Source organism: Somniosus microcephalus, chromosome 23 (assembly GCF_052327205.1).
Source record: "Somniosus microcephalus isolate GS21.2 chromosome 23, FLI_Smic_1.0, whole genome shotgun sequence".
Lineage (NCBI taxonomy): Eukaryota > Metazoa > Chordata > Chondrichthyes > Squaliformes > Somniosidae > Somniosus > Somniosus microcephalus.
In genome coordinates this window covers 58,439,384-58,464,186 of record NC_141009.1, presented here as the reverse complement: position 1 = coordinate 58,464,186, position 24,803 = coordinate 58,439,384, and the positions used below count along the sequence as shown (strand labels likewise).

The 24,803-nt window shown below is 51.5% G+C and overlaps 1 protein-coding gene across 2 annotated transcripts in view; it reads left to right on the top strand.

Annotated features, from left to right (window-relative positions):
* Positions 1 to 24,803, top strand: part of glipr2 (GLI pathogenesis-related 2) — a 120,742-nt gene that overhangs the window by 17,614 nt on the left and 78,325 nt on the right. For both annotated transcript variants that reach the window (XM_085965907.1, XM_085965906.1), the window contains exons 3-5: positions 1,405 to 1,623; positions 8,383 to 8,460; positions 8,988 to 9,236. In XM_085965907.1, the coding sequence (XP_085822033.1) occupies positions 1,405 to 1,623; positions 8,383 to 8,460; positions 8,988 to 9,236 (546 nt within the window). The remainder of the gene's footprint in view (positions 1 to 1,404; positions 1,624 to 8,382; positions 8,461 to 8,987; positions 9,237 to 24,803) is intronic.

Below are 24,803 nucleotides of genomic sequence, written 5' to 3'. Positions count from 1 at the left end.
TTACACGGAGGTGGGTTTGGGGGCGGGATGGGGACGGGACCCCTGATTTCGGGAATTTAACCCCCCGCACGCCTCCAATCCCGACTCCACGGCCCGCTGAAAATCGAGCCCCATACCTCTATTTATGGGGCCCAGGCTCCCATAAGCCTTTTTAACTGTTTCTCAATCTGCCCTGCCACCTTCAATGATTTGTGTACATATACCCCCAGGTCTCTCTGTTCGTGCACCTCCTTCAGGATTGTACCATTTAGTTTATATGTCCTCTCCTCAGTCTTTCTACCAAAATGTATCACTTCACACTTTTCTGCGTTAAATTTCATCTGCCACGTGTCTGCCCATTTCACCAGCCTGCCTATGTCTTACTGAAGTCTATCACTCTCATCGTCACTGTTCACTATACTTCCAAGTTTTGTGTCATCGGCAAATTTTGAAATTGTGCCTTGTACACCCACGTCCAAGTCATTACAGGAAACTTTCGTTTAACCAGAATGTCCGGAAAGCTCTACCAGCAAAATTCAGGAGCCGTTTCCTATAAGTTTTTTTTACTTCTCGTTGCTTTTTTTTCCAGTCGTGGCTCCCAAGCGTCTAGCTGAAGCGGTTGCTTAGCTACAGAGGCGCTTTTAAGCTGCGGCCGACTGTTTTGAAGCTGTTGCTAAGCAACAGGGTTTATTGTTTCATACGGAGCTGAGAAGCTCCGTATGTTTTATCATTAGCGCTGGTTTATACGGCAGTTTTGATGGGACGGCACCAACTCGGTCCCGTCAGTGCCGGATACCAGAAAGTTTCCTGTAATATATATTCAGAAAAGCAGTGGTCCTAGAACCGACCCCTGGGGAACACCATTGTATACCTTCCTCCAGTCCGTAAAACAACCGTTCACCACTACTCTGTTTCCTGTCACTTAGCCAATTTCGTACCAAGGCTGCTCCTTCACTATGTCTATGGCAGTATCCTCTTCCTTGGTGAAGACAGATGCAAAGTACAAAGTACTGATTGGGACCAAAAAGGAGACCTATATTTCTTTCTTTCAAGGTCAACATGGCCCTTAACTTTTATGCCACGGGTTCCCTTGGTGTATTTCCCTTGGTGTAATCCGTGTTATGTCCCATAATGTGGCTTGTGGTTAGCTCCATGTACAGGCTGGGAATATTATTCCCAACCCGCTGCTGCCCCTGACCTCAAGCTACAGACCAGCTCCTGCACCTCTTCATTCAATGCATCGACCACACACACAACACACAGGGAACATGCTCACATCACAGAGAATGTTACCACATGCAGAGTGTCGCTTCACTGTCGGAGCGAGAGAGAGCGAGACACTGCGCTGCCTCGGGCTCAGCTCCCTCACTGTATGGGCCCTGTGTTTCCCGGTTGCGCTACATCACTGAGATCTCTCTCTTTCAGGGGAAGGTTCTGGAAATTTTGCCACGCAGTTGCTGAAATCTCTGAATGAATATCGGACGAAGCATGGAGCGAGACCATTAACCCTGAACCCGCTAATCGGCAAGAAGGCTGAGAAGTGGGCAAAGCATCTGGTAACCTCCAGAACATTGCAGCACAGCGACACACTGTGTGGGGAGAATATCTGGTGTCAGCAAGGCCCTGTCAGTGCGCAGGTCACAGGTACGTCACATCACTGCCTGACACACTCACACACTGTTTCATGGTCAACATCAGTCAGAGAGCATACACTGGGTTTGACCCCAGCCCATCCAGCCTGTCCCTTCCACAGCTCCTGTGCAGTTTGCTCTATCCTGGACTCCATACAAGCCACTGAAACTCCTGCAGAAGGGTCCTGCAAAGTTTTTCTCTGCCCCAAAGTAAATCCAGGATACCTACCCAACCCTCCTTTCTCATCCTTAGTTGCTTGCAGGACATTACATTGGGCCATTGGACTCATGAACCATCATGTTCCACACAGTATCTGAACATCATTACCAGTCCCTATCCTTATAACCCTCGGTCCAGTTCCTAACCATGTATTCAGGTCATGCTCATTGAATGTGTTCATAAACGCTGCATTAACCGGGAGACTATCCAACGGAATCACTGCTCTAAGAGAAAAGAAACACATAATGGTCTAGCACCGCACACCAGTGCGAAATGGGCAGCAAGCAAGGAGCAGAGGGGAGACAAATAGTAAGCTGGGTGAGCCCAAGCCGGTAGCTATTGTGGGGCTAGGATCAGTGCTCCTGCTCCTGCTGTCTCCATAGGAACAGGAGGAGGCCATTCAGCCCCTCAAGCCTGTTCTGCCATTCCATTAGATCATGGCTGTTCAGAATCTTAACTCCATCTACCCCGGCTTGGTACCCTCAATACCCTTGCCTAACAAAAATCTATCAATCGCAGTTTTGAAATTTTGAATTGGCCCCCGGCCTCAACAACTTTTTGGGGGGAGAGAGTTCCAGATTTCCACTAGCCTTTGTGTGAAGAAGTGCTTCCTGACATCACCCCGAACGGCCTAGCTCTTAATTTTACAGTTAGACACCCTTGTTCTGGACTCTACTTTAACGTAAGTAAAAGAAATTCTACCGGTCTTTTCTCAGTGGCCTCAGTAAACCCAGAAAAACTGAGCGGAACAGGGGCAGCGCAGGCTCCTGCCACTTTATGGCTAATTTGGTCCTAAAGCAGGTGTCAGACCTCTGATTAGCAATATTCAAGGGGTCTAACCCCTGCTCCAGGCGGGCGCCCTGGACACTTGGAGATCTCCGGGGGAGATAGGGTGTGGGACACCTCCCCAAAATTCATCCCCCCCAGCGCTCATTTATTGTCCGATAAATATAGAATTACATATAATTTACAGCACAGAAACAGGCCATTCAGCCCAACAGGTCTATGCCGGTGTTTATGCTCTACACAAGTCTCCTCCCACCTTACTTTATCTCACCCGATTTGCATTTCCTTTTATTCTTTTCTCCCTCATGTGTTATTCAGCTTCCACTTGAAGGCACCTCTGCTGTTCACTTCAACCACCCCGTGTGGTAGCGAGTTTCACATTCTAACCACATTCCACATTGCAATATGACCCCAAACTGTGTGACAAACGGTGAATATGATACCAATCGACAGCAACAGGACATAGAAAGGCTAGCAGAATGGGCAGACAAGTGGCAGATGGAATTTAATACAGAGAAGTGTGAGGTGATGCATTTTAGCAGAAGGAACAGGGAGAGGCAATATACACTTAATGGCACAGTTTTAAAGAGTGTGCAGGGACAGAGGGACCTGGGAGTTAATGTGCATAGGTCCCTGAAGGTGGCAGGACATATTGAGAGAGTGGTTAGCAAAGCATATGGGATCTTGGGCTTCATGAATAGAGGTATTGAGTACAAAAGTAGAGAAGTTATGCTGAACCTTTTAAAAGTGCTGGTTAGGCCACAACTGGAGTATTGCGTCCAGTTCTGGTCACCACACTTTAGGAAGGATGTGAAGGCCCTTGAGAGGGTGCAGAGGAGATTTACCAGAATGGTTCCGGGGATGGGGAATCTTAGCTACAAGGACAGGATGGAGAAGCTGGATTTGTTTTCATTAGAGCAAAGGAGGTTGCGGGGTGATTTGATTAGAGGTGTACAAGATTATGACGGGTTTGGATAGGCAAGACAGGAAAAAGCTGTTCCCACTAGTTGATGGTACAAGGACTAGGGGGACACAGATTTAAGGTTTCGGGCAAGAGATACAAGGGGGGGGGTGTGAGGAAAAACCTTTTTACGCAGCGAGTGTTGATGACCTGGAACTCGCTGCCGACGGAAGCGGTGGAAGCGGAGACACTCAATGTTTTCAAGGGGAGACTGGATAGGCACTTGAGGGAAATAAACTTGCAGGGCTACGGGGATAGAGCGGGGGAATGGGACTGACTCGATTGCTCTACAGAGAGCCGGCACGGACTCGATGGGCCGAATGGCCTCCTTCTGTGCTGTTATGACTCTGGGGGGGGAAATTCGGTTGCTTTGCGCCTCTTGTTGGGGCGCTAATGGGGCGCAAAGCAACATAGCGCCCGGGCGCGGCACCGCCAACGCCTCCCGCGAAATTCAGCGAAATTAATAAATTCAGGACAGGAATACTGCTGTACGTGTGTATTTATTTGTATATAACTGCCTGACAGGGTGATAGAAGCAGATTCAATAGTAACTTTCAAAAGGGGAATTGGATATATATACTTAAAAAGGAAAACAAATTGCAGGGCTACGGGGCAAGAGCGGGACTAATTGAATAGCTCTTTCAAAGACCTGGCATAGGCATGATGGGCCAAATGGCCTCCTGCTGCGCAGTGTGATTCTATCATTCTCTCTGTGTATGGAACCTCTGCTATTGAGATAAATGAAGTTGGGCTGTGCAAACTCCTGACTTTGTTTTATTTCAGCAATGAAAGAGCAAGCTGATTTTACCAAGCATGAAAATCAAAGCTTCCTATCGCAGAATCCTAGAATCATAGAATGATACAGCGCAGAAGGAGGCCATTCGGTCCATCGTGCCTGTGCCAGCTCCTTGGTGGAGCTATCCAATTAGTCCCACTCCCCTGCTCTTGCCCCGTAGCCCAGCAAATTTTTTCCCTTCAAGTATTTATCCGATTCTCTGTTGAATGTTACTGTTGAATCTGCTTCCACCACCAGAGGGCTTTCTAAAAAATCTGTAAAATTTATGATTAATTGTTGATAATTTTAAAAGTTTTTTTGTGTGTTTATTATTGCGGACGAGCTGGTTCAGCCTGAAACAGTAGCCAGGGAGTTGGGGGCTAGGGAGCGGAGTTTGTGGTGGGGGCCGAGACAATGACGTCCATCTTCCCAATATTTAGTTGGAGGAAATTTCTGCTCATCCAGTGCAGAATGTCGGACAAGCAGCCTGACAAATCAGAGCTAGTGGAGGGGTCGAGAGAGGTGGTGGTGAGGTAGTGCTGGGTGTCATCAGCGTATAAGTGGAACTTGAAGCTGTGTTTCCGGATGATGTCGCTGAGGGGCAGCATGTAGATGAGAAATAGGAGGGGGCCAAGGATGGGACCCAAGATAGATTCTTGGGGGACACCAGGGGTAACGGTGTGGGAGCGGGAAGAGAAGCCATTGCAGGTAATTCTCTGGCTATGACTGTGTAGATAAGAATGGAACCAGGGGAGGGCAGTCCCACCCAGCTGGACGATGGAGGACAGGTATTAGAGACATAGGGGGAGAAATTGGGTGGAACCGCAAACGGGCCGCCAAGCTCGCCTGGGCGCCGGATTTAGCGCAACGTTTGGAGCAGTAGCGATCGCTGGAAATTCAGCTTGAGCGCCCCAAGAGGGACACGGGGCGAGGCTCGAGGCGCTCCGCGTCCCTCTTAGGGCGCTGAAACTGAATATCGCAGCGCAACGTGCCGCAGTGCCACACGCTGCGGTACTGCAGGCCTTCCTCCCATTCTTAAGGGGGAGGGGCCTGCACCAGCGCGATGAGCGATCGCGAGTGCCGGCAAAAGAGCCCGGCACCGAGGAGAAGTGCCGGGCTCTTGGAAAACAGCCGGCAATGCCGCGGGGGGCGATCAGGAGGCCGGGGACGGAGGTGCTGGCAGGCGGCCGCCGAAAAAAACGGCCGCCCCGCACCTCCACCTTAATTTGCGCCACTGCCGCCGCAGGAAGGCCCCGTGAACCGGGCGCCATTTGCGAACGGCGCTACAGAGGCGGCCGCTGCCAAATATCGAGATCGGGGCAATAGCGGGATGCTGCGCACACCGATGACATCATCGGAGGAGGCGCAGCGCAACAGGTTAACGCTGCCATTTGCGCCCCAGCTAAATATCGCGGGAGGTGCGGCCAGTGGCGCTAAAGCCACTGAGTGCCCTCTTTAGGCGCTAACTGGTGGCGCAGCCCACCGAATTTCTAGGCCATAGAGTTATACAGCACAGAAAGAGGCCCTTCGGCCCATCGTGTCAACACCAGCCATCAAGCCCTGTCTAATCTAATCCCATATTCCAGCACTTGCTCCATAGCCTTGTATGCTATGACGTTTCAAGTGCTCATCCAAATGCTTCTTAAATGTTGTGAGGGTTTCTGCCTCCACAATCCTTTCAGGCAGTGAGTTCCAGACTCCAACCACCCTCTGGGTGAAAAAGTTCTTTCTCAAATCCCCTCTAAACCTCCCGCCCTTTACCTTGAATCTATGCCCCCTAGTTATTGACCCCTCTACCAAGGGGAAAAAGCTCCTCAGCATCCATCCTATCTATGCCCCTCATAATTTTGTACACCTCAATCAGGTCCCCCCTCAGCCTTCTCTGCTCTAAGGAAAACAACCCCAGCCTGTCCAGTCTCTCTTCATAGCTGAAGCGCTCCAGCCCAGGTAACATCCTGGTGAATCTCCTCTGCACCCTCTCCAATGCAATCACATCCTTCCCATAGTATTCCAGCTGTGGCCTAACTAGCATTTTGTACAGCTCCATCATAACCTCACTGCTCTTATATTCTATGCTTCGGCTAATGAAGGCAAGTATCCCATATGCCTTTTTAACCACCTTATCTACCTGTCCTGCTGCCTTCAGGGATCTATGTACATTCACACCAAGGTCCCTCTGATCCTCTGTCCTTCCTAGGGCCCTACCATTCATTGTGTATTCCCTTGCCTTGTTAGTCCTCTCAAAATGCATCACTTCACACTTTTCAAGGTTAAATTCCATTTGCCACTGTTCTGCCCATCTGACCAACCCGTCTATATCGTCCTTTAGCCTGAGGCTTCCCTCCTCGCTATTTACCACTCCACCAATTTTGTGTCATCTGTGAACTTACTGATCATACCTCCTACATTCATATCTAAATCATTGATGTACACTACAAACAGCACAGGACCCAGCACCGATCCCTGCGGTACACCACTGGACACAGGCTTCCAGTCACAAAAACAGCCTTTGACCATCACCCTCTGCCTCCTGCCACTAAGCCAATTTTGGATCCAATGTGCCAAATTGCCCTGGATCCCATGGGCTCTTACCTTCTTGACCAGTCTCCCATGAGGGACTTTGTCAAAAGCCTTACTGAAGTCCATGTAGACCACATCAACTGCACTGCCCTCATCCACACACCTAGTCACACCCTCAAAAAATTCAATCAAATTGGTTAGACATGATCTCCCCCTGACAAAGCCATGCTGACTATCCTTCATTAATCCTTGCCTCTCCAAGTAGAGACTAATTCTGTCCCTCAGAATTTTTTCCAATAATTTCCCTACCACTGATGTTAGGCTCACTGGCCTGTAATTCCCTGGCTTATCCCTACTACACTTCTTGAACAATGGTACTACGTTAGCTGTCCTCCAGTCCTCTGGCACCTCCCCTGTGGCCAGAGAGGTTCTGAAAATTTGTGTCAGAGCCCCTGCAATCTCCTCCCTTGCCTCACACAGCAGCCTGGGATACATATTGGGGAAGGATGGTGTGATCAACTGTGTTGAAGACAGTTTGAGAAGGACGAGAGGGATAGTTTACCATGGTCACAATCACAAAGGGTGTCATTTGTGACTTTGATGAGGGCCATTTCAGTTCTGTGGCACGGGCGGAAACCTGATTGGAGGAATTTAAAGATGGAGTTGCGGGAAAGCTGGGCCCAGATTGGGGAGGCGACAACATGGACTTTGAAGAGGAAAGGGAGTTTGGAGATGGGGCGGTAGTTTGCAAGGATGGGTTTTTTTGAGGAGAGGGGTGATACTGGCAGATTTGAAGGAGAGGGAGACAGTACCTGAGGAGAGAGAACCGTTAACAATATCAACTAACATGGGGGCCAGGAAGGGAAGTTGGGTGATCAGCAGTTTGGTGGGAATAGGGTCAAGGGAGCAGGAGGTGGATGTCACGGACAAGATGGGCTCGGAGAGGAGAAATAGGAGAGAAACTAGAGAAAGATGCGAGTTCAGGGCAAGGGCAGGGGGGAACCTTGGGGGAAGTTTAGCAGGAGAGAAATATTCCGAGGAGCAGCACTGACCATTACTGTAGCACTAGAGTGATGCAAGAAGAGTAGTGATGGAGAAAAGATGGCGGTGGGAAGGAATATCTTACCAGGCAGGATATCACATATCCTGTCCATGAGTTTGAGACAGGTGTTCGTAAAGCCTTGCCAGATGTGGGAGCAGCCTTCGAGTCTTGGGACCAAGGTCAGAGGAGATACTGAGGCCAAGAATACTGAAAGGTGAAGGAATAAGGGTGGAGTGATTGAAGGTACGTGGTCTTTCCCTGGGCAGAGCTTCAGCACGTACCTTCACCTATTGCTTTCCCAAGCTCCATCACCACACAATTCCCATCGACTTCAACAGGATTGGGTGCCGTGACATCTATGGGGAATTCCTCTGCACACAGATCCTGCTCTGTAATGACTTTTACTGGAATTACATTTTGTGAAATCTAATTGCCTTTCTGTGACTGTCAATGTTCTGATCTTTACAGGGCAGGAAGTCTCTGATTCCTGGTACAATGAAATTAAAAATTATGACTTCTCCTCTGCTGGATTTCAGAAGAATTGCGGTAATTTGCTTTTGATGAACCCAATGTACATTCAGTTGCGTGACTATCGATGGGAGAAACAACAAGCCTTAAAGGACAATCTGAGTCCTATTGCTGCAATAATGGACCGATCCTCAGTAAAAGATGAGCTGGGAAATCCCAGAGCTACAGGCACAGTGAGATGGGGCTGCGGTGGGGTGGGTGGGGTGGGGGTGGGAATGGGGTGAAGGGTCTGTTTTTAAGTATGTTTCATTACCCGACAGTGATGGAGTTGGTTTTCTCTTTTGTTTCGGCTGTTGATGCCCTCTGTTAATGTGATTAAACTTCATGCTCTTCATATTTTAAAATTGCTGCATGCTTCTGACTGGCCGATAGGGGCAGAGATGATAACCGACCATAAAGTTTGGAGCCACTTTAAGCACTGAGCTCTGTGGTGGATACAACTCATGCAGGGTATTGAATGGTAGACGCTGTGGGTCGTGCATGCGGGCAACACTGTCCCGTGCCCTGTGCTCTTTGTAAATGACCCCACTGTTGTTCGCCTGCAGGTCATTTCACACAGCTGGTTTGGAGAGACTCCAAGGAGATCGGGGTTGGCCTGGCATCTGACGGCAAAGGTCTCACCGTGGTGGTGGCTCAGTTTGACCCGGCCGGGAACATCACCAACCCCGGCTACTTTGCTAAAAACGTCCTGCCCATTGGCAGCAAGGTGGAGAAGGGCGAGGGTGGGTCGACCCAAGGAGAGAGCGTCAAGACACCTGGCGCACCAGGAACAAGCCAGGTGGCACCAATGTCAGGTACGGGTTTTGTTCTTTAAAAAGCGCTCGCACATAGGAGACATGAAATGTTTAATGGGACTGGACCCGACTGAAGCACACCCAAAGAGAAGGTAGATTGTCCTGAGCATCTCTGAACAGCCATGACCACCAAATCACCACATCCACAAATACTTATATAAACCAGCACTAGGAGACTCGCAGGGGCTGAAAATCCACAGATGGAATCCCGCGCGACACTGCCGCTGATAGCTCCGCCAAGGTTTGTGGAGTTTAGGGTTGGGGGCGACCCCTCAAGTAGCATCCCAATGGCAGGTGCCCGCATCTCAAGTAGGGTCACCAACCCTCCAGGATTGACCAGGAGTCTCCAGGATTGACCAGGAGTCTCCAGGAATGACCAGGAGTCTCCAGGATTGACCAGGAGTCTCCAGGAGTGACCAGGAATCTCCAGGATTGACCAGGAATCTCCAGGAATGAAAGATTCATCTCCCGGACGCTGCTGTGAGCAACAATGGAGAAAAATCATTGGGGCAATAAAAAAATATTGCGTGTTTTCATTGTCATTTAATATTTATAAAAATATTGAAGATGAGGAAAAAATGGTTGCTTCCGAGACAGTCGTGACTCAGCCAGTCGGGTAATAGAGAGTATGTTTGCTCTACGATTGGCACGGAATGGTGTTGCTCCATGAGGACGGACATTTCAGGGGACCAATGGCAGAGAGTGGGGGCGGGGCTGTTGGCGGCCATGTGATGAATCCTCCACGAATAGGTCCAACCAGAATTGGCAACCCGAATCACATGGTGTGTATTTTGAGTGACTGCCTTGCTGCAGAGCCCACGTACTGTGTCGCAAGTTGCCGGTTCAGGGTTCGTCGCATCCCCGCAGGAAGAACAGCTGTATTTAGGTAAAAGCATTGCATTTGGGAGGGGTCCAGGGCACAATCCCAGCCAGCACCCTCAGGGTGGGACCCACAAGTGCTGTCTGGTCTCACCGGTCATTCCACCAATGGTCTCTTTGGAGCTAGGAACATTTGAGCCCCTGGCGTTGGGAGACCCCACTCCCCCTTCCCATGCCGATGGCCTTCTATGGGGTAGACAGAAGTTCGACCACAGATAAGGCTCCACGGAATCCCAGATGTAAGGTCAGGAACCGGCATATCCAGGGCCTGGCCTGAATTCCGGCCCATCCGGCAGGCTCTGGCCTGCGTTATGGCTGGAGAGCAGCAGGAGGATCACATGGCCATACAGGGTGAGGTCACATTGCTCCGCAGGGTGTGGTCACACGGCCCCACAGGGTGAGGTCACATGGGCCCACAGGGTGTGGTCTCATGGCCCAGCAGGGTGAGGTCACATGGCCACGCCTGGTGAGGTCACATGGCCCCGCAGGTTGAGGTCACATGGCCCCGCAGGTTGAGGTCACATGGCCCCGCAGGGTGAGGTCACATGGGCCCGCAAGTTGAGGTCACATGGCCCCGCAGGTTGAGGTCTCACGGCTCCGCAGGGTGCGGTGACATGGCCCCGCAAGGTGAGGTCACACGGCCCCGCATTGTATGGTCACATGGGCCCGCAGGGTGAGGTCACATGGCCCCGCAGTGTAAGGTCACATGGGCCCGCAGGGTGAGGTCACATGGGCCCGCAGGGTGAGGTCACATGGCCCCGCAGTGTAAGGTCACATGGGCCCGCAGGGTGCGGTCACATGGGCCCGCAGGGTGAGGTCACATGGCCCCGCAGGGTGAGGTCACATGGGTTCGCAGGGTAAGGTCACATGGGCTCGCAGGGTGAGTTCACATGGGCTCGCAGGGTGCGGTCACATGGGCCCGCAGGGTAAGGTCACACGGCCCCGCACAGTGCAGTCACATGGGCCCGCAGGGTGAGGTCACATGGCCACGCAGGGTGAGGTCACATGGGCCCGCAGGGTGCGGTCACATGGCCCTGCAGGGTGCAGTCACATGGGCCCGCAGGGTGAGGTCACATGGCCACGCAGGGTGAGGTCACATGGCCCCGCAGGGTGCGGTCACATGGCCCCGCAGGGTGCAGTCACATGGGCCCGCAGGGTGAGGTCACATGGACGTGCAGGGTGCGGTTATTTTTTCAGTGGTGGATAGGTGCCGTGCGAGTGTCCCACTTTGGCGAGGCGGGACACTTCATTTTAATATTTAAATCAGGTGTAATTGGGAGCCTGATTTAAATTTAACAGTTGCCCAGGGCTCGGGAAACCCGGCACAAAGTGGAGTCGGGAGCTGCCGGCTCCAGAAGGTAAGTGCTTGTTACAGCACTCCTTTTAGGCCAGGAGGAGCAAGACTTCTCTGTCTGTCCCCTCAAGCAAACCTCCTGCCCTCATCTGCCGATCGCGGCCTCTCCTTGCTGCCGTGATCGGAAGCCCCCTTCCCCCCACCAAGGCACCAATCACTTCTAGTTGCCGGGTACAGTCCCCAGCCTGTCAATCTGGTCCATTTATCCCCGCAACCACACTTCATTGCTCGATCCCGCCTCCCCGTAAATATCAGGGCCTGTGCAACACACGGACAAACAAACAACAACAACTTACATTTCTATAGCGCCTTTAACATAGTAAAACGTCCCAAGGTGCTTCACAGGAATGTTATCAAACATAATTTGACCACAAGCAACATAAGGAGATATTAGGACAGGTGACCAAATGCTTCCTCAAAGAGATCGGTTTCAAGGAGGAGAGGTTAAAGGAGGGAATTCCAGAGCTTAGGGCCTCGACAGCTGAAGGCACGGCCGCCAATGGTGGTATGATTAAAATCGGGCTGCTCAAGAGGCCAGAATCGGAGGAGCGCAGAGAACTTGGAGAGTTGTGGGGCTGGAGGAGATTACAGAGATAGGGAGGAGCGAGGCCATGGAGGGATTTGAAAACAAGGATGAGAATTTTAAAATTGAGGCGTTGCCTGACCGGGAGCCAAAGTAGGTCAGTGAGCACAGGGGGTGATCGGTGAACGGGACTGGGTGTGAGTTAGGACACGGGGCAGTGAGCACAGGGGGTGATCGGTGAACGGGACTGGGTGTGAGTTAGGACACGGGGCAGTGAGCACAGGGGGTGATGGGTGAACGGGACTGGGTGTGAGTTAGGACACGGGGCAGTGAGCACAAGGGGTGATGGGTGAAAGGGACTTGGTGTGAGTTGGGACACGCGCAGCGAGCACAGGGGTGAGGGGTGAACGGGACTTGGTGTGAGTTAGGACACGGGGCAGTGAGCACAGGGGGTGATGGGTGAACGGGACTTGGTGTGAGTTAGGACACGGGGCAGTGAGCACAGGGGGTGATGGGTGAACGGGACTCGGTGTGAGTTAGGACACGGGGCAGTGAGCACAGAGGGTGATGGGTGAATGGGACTCGGTGTGAGTTAGGACACGGGGCAGAGAGCACAGGGGGTGATGGGTGAACAGGACTTGGTGTGAGTTAGGGCACGGGCAGTGAGCACAGGGGGTGATGGGTGAACGGGACTTGGTGTGAGTTAGGACACGGGGCAGTGAGCACAGGGGGTGATGGGTGAACGGGACTGGGTGTGAGTCAGGACACGGGCAGTGAGCACAGGGGTGATGGGTGAACAGGACTAGGTGTGAGTTAGGACACGGGGTAGTTAGCACAGGGGGCGATGGGTGAACGGGACTTGGTGTGAGTTAGGACACGGGCAGTGAGCACAAGGGGTGATGGGTGAACGGGACTGGGTGCGAGTTAGGACACGGGGCAGTGAGCACAGGGGGTGATGGGTGAACAGGACTGGGTGTGAGTTAGGACACGGGGCAGTGAGCACAGGGGTGGGGGGGTGAACGGGACTAGGTGTGAATTAGGACACGGGGCAGTGAGCACAGGGGTGATGGGTGAACGGGACTGGGTGCGAGTTAGGACACGGGGCAGTGAGCACAGGGGTGATGGGTGAACGGGACTTGGTGTGAGTTAGGACACGGGTCAGTGAGCACAGGGGGTGATGGGTGAACGGGACTAGGTGTGAGTTAGGACACGGGTCAGTGAGCACAGGGGTGATAGGTGAACGGGACTTGGTGTGAGTTAGGACACGGGTCAGTGAGCACAGGGGGTGATGGGTGAAGGGGACTAGGTGTGAGTTAGGACACGGGTCAGTGAGCACAGGGGTGATGGCTGAACGGGACTTGGTGTGAGTTAGGACACGGGGCAGTGAGTACAGGGGTGATGGGTGAACGGGACTTGGTGCGCGTTAGGACACGGGGCAGTGAGCACAGGGGTGATGGGTGAACGGGACTTGGTGCGAGTTAGGACACGGGGCAGTGAGCACAGGGGTGATGGGTGAACGGGACTAGGTGTGAGTTAGGACACGGGTCAGTGAGCACAGGGGTGATGGGTGAACGGGACTTGGTGTGAGTTAGGACACGGGGCAGTGAGCACAGGGGTGATGGGTGAACAGGACTTGGTGTGAGTTAGGACACGGGGCAGCGAGCACAGGGGGTGATGGGTGAACGGGACTTGGTGTGAGTTAGGACACGGGTCAGTGAGCACAGTGGGTGATGGGTGAACGGGACTAGGTGTGAGTTAGGACACGGGTCAGTGAGCACAGGGGGTGATGGGTGAACGGGACTGGGTGTGAGTTAGGACACGGGGCAGTGAGCACAGGGGTGATGGGTGAACGGGACTTGGTGTGAGTTAGGACACGGGCAGTGAGCACAGGGGGTGATGGGTGAACGGGACTTGGTGTGAGTTAGGACACGGGGCAGTGAGCACAGGGGGTGATGGGTGAACGGGACTGGGTGTGAGTTAGGACACGGGGCAGTGAGCACAGGGGTGATGGGTGAACGGGACTTGGTGTGAGTTAGGACACGGGGCAGTGAGCACAGGGGTGATGGGTGAACGGGACTTGGTGTGAGTTAGGACACGGGGCAGTGAGCACAGGGGGTGATGGGTGAACGGGACTGGGTGTGAGTTAGGACACGGGGCAGTGAGCACAGGGGGTGATGGGTGAACGGGACTAGGTGTGAGTTAGGACACGGGTCAGTGAGCACAGGGGTGATGGGTGAACGGGACTTGGTGTGAGTTAGGACACGGGGCAGTGAGCACAGGGGTGATGGGTGAATAGGACTTGGTGTGAGTTAGGACACGGGGCAGCGAGCACAGGGGTGATGGGTGAACGGGACTTGGTGTGAGTTAGGACACGGGGCAGTGAGCACAGGGGGTGATGGGTGAACGGGACTGGGTGTGAGTTAGGACACGGGGCAGTGAGCACAGGGGGTGATGGGTGAACGGGACTTGGTGCGAGTTAGGACACGGGGCAGTGAGCACAGGGGTAATGGGTGAACGGGACTGGGTGCGAGTTAGGACACAGGGCAGTGAGCACAGGGGTGATGGGTGAACGGGACTGGGTGTGAGTTAGGACACGGGCAGTGAGTACAGGGGTGATGGGTGAACGGGACTTGGTGTGTGTTAGGACACGGGCAGTGAGCACCGGGGGTGATGGGTGAACGGGACTGGGTGCGAGTTAGGACACGGGGCAGTGAGCACAGGGGGTGATGGGTGAACGGGACTTGGTGTGAGTTAGGACACGGGGCAGTGAGCACAGGGGGTGATGGGTGACCGGGACTGGGTGTGAGTTAGGACACGGGGCAGTGAGCACAGGGGTGAGGGGTGAACGGGACTAGGTGTGAGTTAGGACACGGGGCAGTGAGCACAGGGGTGATGGGTGAACGGGACTGGGTGCGAGTTAGGACACGGGCAGTGAGCACAGGGGGTGATGGGTGAACGGGACTTGGTGTGAGTTAGGTCACGGGCAGTGAGCACAGGGGGTGATGGGTGAACGGGACTTGGTGCGAGTTAGGACACGGGGCAGTGAGCACAGGGGTGATGGGTGAACGGGACTGGGTGTGAGTTAGGACACGGGGCAGTGAGCACAGGGGGTGATGGGTGAACGGGACTTGGTGCGAGTTAGGACACGGGGCAGTGAGCACAGGGGTGATGGGTGAACGGGACTTGGTGTGAGTTAGGACACGGGTCAGTGAGCACAGGGGTGATAGGTGAACGGGACTTGGTGTGAGTTAGGACACGGGTCAGTGAGCACAGGGGGTGATGGGTGAAGGGGACTAGGTGTGAGTTAGGACACGGGTCAGTGAGCACAGGGGTGATGGCTGAACGGGACTTGGTGTGAGTTAGGACACGGGGCAGTGAGTACAGGGGTGATGGGTGAACGGGACTTGGTGCGCGTTAGGACACGGGGCAGTGAGCACAGGGGTGATGGGTGAACGGGACTTGGTGTGAGTTAGGACACGGGGCAGTGAGCACAGGGGTGATGGGTGAACAGGACTTGGTGTGAGTTAGGACACGGGGCAGCGAGCACAGGGGGTGATGGGTGAACGGGACTTGGTGTGAGTTAGGACACGGGTCAGTGAGCACAGTGGGTGATGGGTGAACGGGACTGGGTGTGAGTTAGGACACGGGGCAGTGAGCACAGGGGTGATGGGTGAACGGGACTTGGTGTGAGTTAGGACACGGGCAGTGAGCACAGGGGTGATGGGTGAACGGGACTTGGTGTGAGTTAGGACACGGGGCAGTGAGCACAGGGGTGATGGGTGAACGGGACTTGGTGTGAGTTAGGACATGGGCAGTGAGCACAGGGGTGATGGGTGAACGGGACTGGGTGTGAGTTAGGACACGGGGCAGTGAGCACAGGGGGTGATGGGTGAACGGGACTTGGTGCGAGTTAGGACACGGGGCAGTGAGCACAGGGGTGATGGGTGAACGGGACTTGGTGTGAGTTAGGACACGGGTCAGTGAGCACAGGGGTGATAGGTGAACGGGACTTGGTGTGAGTTAGGACACGGGTCAGTGAGCACAGGGGGTGATGGGTGAAGGGGACTAGGTGTGAGTTAGGACACGGGTCAGTGAGCACAGGGGTGATGGCTGAACGGGACTTGGTGTGAGTTAGGACACGGGGCAGTGAGTACAGGGGTGATGGGTGAACGGGACTTGGTGCGCGTTAGGACACGGGGCAGTGAGCACAGGGGTGATGGGTGAACGGGACTTGGTGTGAGTTAGGACACGGGGCAGTGAGCACAGGGGTGATGGGTGAACAGGACTTGGTGTGAGTTAGGACACGGGGCAGCGAGCACAGGGGGTGATGGGTGAACGGGACTTGGTGTGAGTTAGGACACGGGTCAGTGAGCACAGTGGGTGATGGGTGAACGGGACTGGGTGTGAGTTAGGACACGGGGCAGTGAGCACAGGGGTGATGGGTGAACGGGACTTGGTGTGAGTTAGGACACGGGCAGTGAGCACAGGGGTGATGGGTGAACGGGACTTGGTGTGAGTTAGGACACGGGGCAGTGAGCACAGGGGTGATGGGTGAACGGGACTTGGTGTGAGTTAGGACATGGGCAGTGAGCACAGGGGTGATGGGTGAACGGGACTGGGTGTGAGTTAGGACGCGGGGCTGTAGTGTATGTAACCGTCTACCTTTAAGAGACTATTGTATGTAACCGTTCACCTTTAAGAGAACTATTTTAGGTGTGGCACTACTTGTTTGGCTTCTGTATACGGTAATACCGACGGTGACCACACCGGTATATAAGTGCTGTGGCATGATTTATAGGGCAGATTCGCCCTGATCTTCGAATAGTAAAGTCCTGTTGTATGTTACTCCTGAAGTCTGTGTCGTAATTAACTGCACAACCCACAGACTTTACAGTGGCGATGAGTCCGATTGTACCCTGCGGCAACAATAATTTCAAAGCAACGAAAGAGCGTCGAAAAGAGGCAACCGCCCTCGTCATTCGGCTGGGAGAAAACTCAAGGCTGCAGCAATAGAAAGGAGGAAAACTTTAGCGACAAAAACTTCCATCAGCAACAGGCACTGACTGTCCCTTCTGCCACGGTGACTGTGAGTAAGGGAAAGTGAAAAGAATAGCCGGAGGATAAGGGCTGGGCACTCGACCACAGTCGAGGGGGAAAAGGAGCCGGACAAAAAGTCGGGTCCAACGGCGTCGTGAGAGACCGCGACCGGCAGGAAAAGCCGGGCGGTGACCGAAGCCACGAAGCGCTGCGACCGGGAGCGTAGGCGCGGGAAGAGAGAAACTCAGCCGCAGCCGGGGAGAGAAGCGGGAGAGGCAGAGCCGACCAAGAGAGACTGCGCGAGAGCCAGTCCAGCGGCTGAACTGTCCTCCGTCAACGGGGTGTAACCAGCGCCGGTAGAGCCGAGCGAGCGGGAGAGAGACAGAGCCGAGCAAGGGGAACTGTGCGAGAGCCAGCCCAGCGGCTGAACCTGTTCGCCGTCAACGGGGTACCCAGAGCCGGTCGCCCTGCCATAAAATTAAAAAAAAGGGAAAGCCTTGAAGCCGACGCGCAGGCTGTGAACCTGAAAGCCAGCGGCCATCGCCCGTGGGGAAAGTGTACCCCTCCCGCCAGGGAAGAAACGCGGGAAGCCGCCATTAGGCGGGGAAGAAGACAGAAGCAGGAAACCGCCATTGAAGTGGGCGGGGAGAGAAGATAAGAGCGGGAAACTGCCATTTTCGCGGGAAAACCGCCATCTTAGAAAAAAAAAGAAATAATAATTTAAAGAAATACTTGTGTTGTTCCCAAAGAGAGGAAGATGCCTAAGCGTGGTAACATCAACGATTTTAATTCCGAAGTAGAAGACGGCCACGTACATGGAACGCATTGAGATCTATTGTGAGGCCAATAAAATAGAAGAAGATGACAAAGCTATAACCTTGCTGAACTCGATGGGCGCAAAGACATACGGCCTCTTGAAGCATCTACTAGCACCAGCTAAACCGACGGATCAGACTTTCGATGATATTGTGGCTGTCCTGAAGGACCACTTGAACCCTACACCGTTGATGTTGGCGGAACGATTCAAATTCTATGCGAGAACGCAACGGAAAGACGAAAGCAACGCAGAATACTTGGTCGAACTGCGTAGACTAGCGAAATACTGCCAGTTTGGAGGGAATCTGACAGAGGCATTGCGAGACAAGTTCGTGTGCGGGTTGGCAAAGGAAGGAACGCAAAAGCGACTACTCGAAGAGAACGACCTTACACTTGACAGGGCTGTCCTTATTGCAGCATCGCATGAAGCCGCAGCGAAGGGAACTGCGGAAATGCAGCTAAAGACAGCAGCACTAAGTGTGGATCAAATTACCTCGACAACAACAAAATGCTATCGTTGTGGGAAGACAACACACGACCAGAACCAATGCTGGTTTAAGAACCAGGAATGTAGGAAATGTGGCAAACTGGGCCACATAGCTAAGGTATGCCGGTCAGGGAAGAAGACCAACAACCAAAGGACCAACAACCAAAGGAAGCCATCACAGGAAAAGTACAACAAGGTACACAAGGTGGCTGAGAAGAGTTCAGACGAACAGAATTCAGACTCAGACCCAAACGGCCAGGAGCTGGGTAGTCTGAGAATTCACAATGTGAGTAAGGAAGCTGACCTACAAACTATCTGGGTTATGCTAAAAATAGCTGGAATCCAAGTGAAAATGGAGTTGGACACTGGATCAGCTCTATCAGTCATAAATCGAAGGAATTACCACCGGCTATTCTCACATATACCCTTAAGAGATACCAAGTTCGTATTGCAGACATACACGGGGCATAAAGTATACCCCATGGGAAAGATAAGAGTCAAAGTGAGAGATAGGGGTAAAGAACACCCAAGAATGAACTTATACGTACTACATGAGGGAGGACCACCACTTCTAGGACGGGAGTGGATCAAGAAAATAGACATGGAATGGCACTATCTAAAAGCCATAACGAGTGAGGACTCGGTGCAGACAATCAGCTCAGATTCTGAAACGGATGACGATAAGACCAACCCAAATATGAAAGACAAGGCTGAAATGGACTTGCCGACGAAGGTTGGAAAAACGAAGGCATGCATAAAGGCTTATGCTCCAGAGAAGAACAAAGTTTCAGAACAGAACTCCACCGAACAACGACAACCTAGTTCGACAGAAAATTCTGAGCCTGTTCAAGTTACGGACATATCCATGACGGAAGAACACCGAGCTCGGACTCAAACTTATTTCAAATTACGACAACAATTAGAACAATTGAGTTACCGTCTCGTACAAGAGATGAAAACAATGAAAAAGTTCTATGACACCGAATGGGAGAATCTGGAAAGACAACAGAAGCAGCTAGCTCAAGCAGAGAGCGACCATAGAGCCATCGTGACCAATTACCGATCACATCTCCCTTATGCTGTTCAGGAGTTAGAATATTTGCAGGAAGAAGCAAATGAAGAGGAATCTGCAGGAAGCCAGGATTTTATTCCAGTTCTTCTCTATGACTCCTTACAAGTAGAGTGTGAGAAGTTGAAAGAACAGTATGAACAGGCCCAGGCTACAATTCTGGAAGGGGTTAACTCGGCAACCTCCGAAAAGCTAGTTTCAGTGGAAGCATATGAGCAACTGAAGGTTGAACATGAGCAAGAAGTCCAAAGGCTGCAGGAAATTCTTGATGAGCTCAAGGCCAAGACAGACTCATCGGTAGAAGTTCCATCCATAGATGAGAAATTAGAGGTGAAAGACATGGCAGAACATGAAAGACAAGATGTACAAGAACTCATAAAAATATTAAAGGAACCCAAGACAAATATGGGGCGGCAATGACCGAGATTCAACAACTTGAAGAACAGATTCAACTGGGAATCCGTTCAGTGGAAGAAAAGGGAACTGTAAGAAACACAGAGACTGTAAGAGTGGCCTCTGAACATGAGCTAGAGAGCATCAAGGCGCAACTTCTCCGAGCGCTGGAAGCCAAAGTACAAGAGGAAAAGAAGGTGAAAGCATTGGAGGAAAAGGTGGATGAAATGGAGAAGACTCTGACCCACAGTGTTCCCGTGGAAGAGTTAACGGTCAGCCAACTCCTTCATATGCTGAAGGACAAGACTCTACAATGGGAACAATCTGAACACGAGCTTCAATCTTCAAAGGGAAGGAGTTCGGAGCTCTCAAAAGTTATGGAAATAGCTGAGGTTGCAACACAGATTTTACAGGGATGACAAAAGTACACTGAATCACGTCAATGTGAACAGCAGAATGTTGAAACAGCTGCTCCAGTAGAAGGATTGAATAGCCTGATCAATCAATCCCCGAGGGAAGGGGAAGTATTGAAATCACAAACGAGGTCATTAGTGAAGGATTGGCAGGAAACCCAGGAAGAGCGGGATGAATATGAACGCATGAAGAAGTCTCTTCAGGAAAGATGTCTAGGGAGGGAACAACAGTCGGCTAATGTCCAGTTGGGTACGGAAGAAGTAGCAGGCCCTCTCGCTAGACTAGCTCAGGACGACACCGAATATTACCATGACCTGTTGAGTGACACTGAATATTACGAGGATCTGGTCTGCCCAGCTTGTGATGAAAACTCCCAAAGTGCAGAAATCAGGATGAAGCACTTAAAGTCTAAGGAACATAGAGAGATGGTGGCGCTACAGCTGGCAGCTGATAAGGGAGCCCCGAGAGTCTCCAAGAAGCAGAAAAGAAAAAGAAGAAGCAGAAGATGATAACCATCAAAATCATTATCACTCCTACCAGATCATGCACGTGGGCCCTACAAAGGGAAATAAATCAGTTGGAAAGTAAGAAAAATTACCAAACCAATACAGCTGTTTGTAAAAGTCAGCATTGCTGGTTCAGCAGGACGAAAGTTCAAGCTGTTATGTCAAGGGGAAGACTAGTGGAGGAGTCACGCTAGCATTGTAAACCGGCTACACCACAGCGATGTTGTTCGGACCAAGTCAAGACTAGAGACTGAATCTATACACTGTTCCCACAGAGACTGAACCTGTGAACTGTTTCCCACAGAGACTATATCTGTAAATTGTTTACCTGAAGTTGAATATATGTATGTTAATGAGAAATAGTATGTTGTAAGCTAAAAAGGGAGGATTGTAGTGTATGTAACCGTCTACCTTTAAGAGACTATTGTATGTAACCGTTCACCTTTAAGAGAACTATTTTAGGTGTGGCACTACTTGTTTGGCTTCTGTATACGGTAATACCGACGGTGACCACACCGGTATATAAGTGCTGTGGTATGATTTATAGGGCAGATTCGCCCTGACCTTCGAATAGTAAAATCCTGTTGTATGTTACTCCTGAAGTCTGTGTCGTAATTAACTGCACAACCCACAGACTTTACAGGGGCAGTGAGCACAGGGGGTGATGGGTGAACGGGACTGGGTGCGAGTTAGGACACGGGGCAGTGAGCACAGGGGGTGATGGGTGAATAGGGCTGGGTGTGAGTTAGGACACGGGGCAGTGAGCACAGGGGTGATGGGTGAACGGGACTAGGTGTGAGTTAGGACACGGGCAGTGAGCACAGGGGTGAGGGGTGAACGGGACTCGGTGTGAGTTAGGACATGGGCAGTGAGCACAGGGGTCATAGAGTCATAGAGTCATAGAGTAATACAGCACGGATAGAGGCCCTTCGGCCCATCGTGTCCGCGCCGGCCATCAAGCCCTGCCTAATCTAATCCCATATTCCAGCATTTGGCCCGTAGCCTTGTATGCTATGGCATTTCAAGTGCACATCCAAATGCTTCTTAAATGTTGTGAGGGTTTCTGCCTCCACAACCCTTTCAGGCAGTGAGTTCCAGACTCCAACCACCCTCTGGGTGAAAAAGTTCTTTCTCAAATCCCCTCTAAACCTCCCGCCCTTTACCTTGAATCTATACCCCCTAGTTATTGACCCCTCTACTAAGGGAAAAAGCTCCTCAGCATCCATCCTATCTATGCCCCTCATAATTTTGTACACCTCAATCATGTCCCCCCTCAGCCTCCTCTGCTCCAAGGAAAACAAACCCAATCTGCCCAGTCTCTCTTCATAGCTGAAGCGCTCCAGCCCTGGTAACATCCTGGTGAACCTCCTCTGCACCCTCTCTAACGCGATCACATCCTTCCTGTAGTGTGGCGACCAGAACTGCACACAGTATTCCAGCTGTGGCCTAACCAGTGTTTTATACAGCTCCATCATAACCTCCTTGCTCTTATATTCAATGCCTCGGCTAATGAAGGCAAGTATCCCATATGCCTTTTTTACCACCTTATCCACCTGTTCCGCCGCCTTCAGGGATCTGTGTACTTGCACGCCCAGATCCCTCTGACCCTCCGTCTTGCCTAGGGTCTTTCCATTCATTGTGTATTCCTTTGCCTTGTTAGTCCCCCCAAAGTGCATCACCTCGCACTTTTCCGGGTTAAATTCCATTTGCCACTGTTCCGCCCATCTGACCAACCCATCTATATCGTCCTGCAGACTGAGGCTACCCTCCTCGCTATTTACCACCCTACCAATTTTTGTATCATCCGCGAACTTACTGATCATACCCTTTACATTCATATCCAAGTCATTAATGTAGACCACAAACAGCAAGGGACCCAGCACCGATCCCTGTGGTACCCCACTGGCCACAGGCTTCCAGTCACAAAAACAACCTTCGACCATCACCCTCTGCCTTCTGCCACTAAGCCAGTTTTGTATCCAATGTGCCAAGGCACCCTGGATTCCATGGGCTCTTACCTTCTTGACCAGCCTCCTGTGCGGGACTTTATCGAAGGCCTTACTGAAATCCATGTATACCACATCCACTGCGTTACCCTCATCCACACACCTAGTCACCCCCTCAAAAAATTCAATCAAATTAGTCAGACATGATCTTCCCTTGACAAAGCCATGTTGACTATCCCTGATTAATCCTTGCCTCTCCAAGTGGAGACAAATTTTGTCCCTCAGGATTTTTTCCAATAATTTTCCTACCACTGATGTTAGGCTCACTGGCCTGTAGTTCCCCGGTTTTTTCCTACTTCCCTTCTTGAATAATGGTACTACATTAGCGGTTCTCCAGTCCTCTGGCACATCCCCTGTGGCCAGAGAGGTCCTGAATATATGTGTTAGAGCCCCCGCAATCTCCTCCTTTGCCTCACACAGCAGCCTGGGATACATTTCATCCGGGCCTGGGGATTTATCCATTTTTAGGCCAGCTAAAACCGCCAATACCTCCTCCCTCTCGATGTTAATATGTTCGAGCATATCACAGTCCCCCCGCCCTATTTCTATGTCTACATCGTCCTTCTCCATAGTGAAAACAGATGCAAAAAATTCATTTAGAACCCCTCCTACATCTTCCGGCTCCACACACAGATTGCCACTTTTGTCCCTAATGGGCCCTATTTTTTCCCTAGTTATCCTCTTACCCTTAATATACTTATAAAACATCTTCGGATTTTACTTTATTTTGCTCGCCAGTGTTATTTCATGGCCCCTCCTTGATCTCCTAATTTCTTTTTTAAGTATCCCCCTGCACTTTTTGTACTCCTCTAGGGCTTCCTCCGTCTTTAGCCTTTTGTATCTACCAAAAGCCCTCCTTTTTTTCCTAATCCATTCTCGTATATCCCCTGACATCCAAGGTTCCCTGTGGTTTTTGGAACCACCCTTGACCTTTACGGGAACATGTTGCCATTGTATGATCTCAATCTCCCTTCTGAAAGCCTCCCATTGCTCCGATGCGGATTTTCCTACAAGTAGCTGATCCCAGTCCATTTTGGCCAGATCCTGCCTTATCCTATTAAAATCGGCCTTCCCCCAATTTAGAACCTTTATTTCCGGCCCATCCCTGTCCTTTTCCATGACCACCTTAAATCTTACCATATTATGGTCACTATCACCAAAGTGCTCACCTACTAGCACTTTTTCCACTTGGCCGGCCACATTCCCTAGAATTAGGTCCAGTACCGCCCCCTCTCTTGTAGGACTTTCTACATGCTGGCTCAAAAAGCTCTCCTGGATGCACTTTAAGAATTCTACACCCTCTGAGCCTTTCACACTCTGACTATCCCAGTTAATATTGGGGAAGTTGAAATCCCCCATTATTATTACCCTATTATTTGCACATTTCTCTGAGATTTGCCAACATATCTGTTCCTCTATCTCCCCCTGACTGTTTGGAGGCCTATAGTACACTCCCAGCAAAGTGCTTGCCCCCTTTTTGTTTTTAAGCTCCACCCATATGGCCTCATTAGAGGACCCTGCTAATATATCATCCCTCCTTACTGCAGTAATTGACTCCTTAATTAATATTGCGACACCCCCTCCTCTTATACCTCCCCCTCTGTCTCGCCTGAAGATTCTGTACCCCGGAATATTGAGCTGCCAGTCTTGCCCCTCCCTCAACCATGTCTCCGTGATAGCAACAATATCATACTCCCATGTGTTTATCAACACCTTCAGTTCATCCACCTTATTTGCAAGACTCCTTGCATTAAAATAGATGCCATCCAGCCTTGCCCTTATATATTTGCCCTGTCTACCAAGCTGACTTGTTTTTTTCTCTATAATTGGCAGCACATCCCCCCCTATTTCAGCTCCCCTCTGTATCCCATCCCCCTGCCAAGTTAGTTTAAACCCCCCCCAACAGTGCTAGCAAACCTCCCCGCAAGGATATTTGTCCCGCTCTGGTTCAGGTGCAACCCGTCCGACTTGTACAAGTCCCACCTTTCCCAGAAGCAGGCCCAGTGATCCAGGAAAGTAAAACCCTCCCCCCTACACCAACTCTTTAGCCACGCATTCATCTGCTCTATCCTCCCATTCCTAT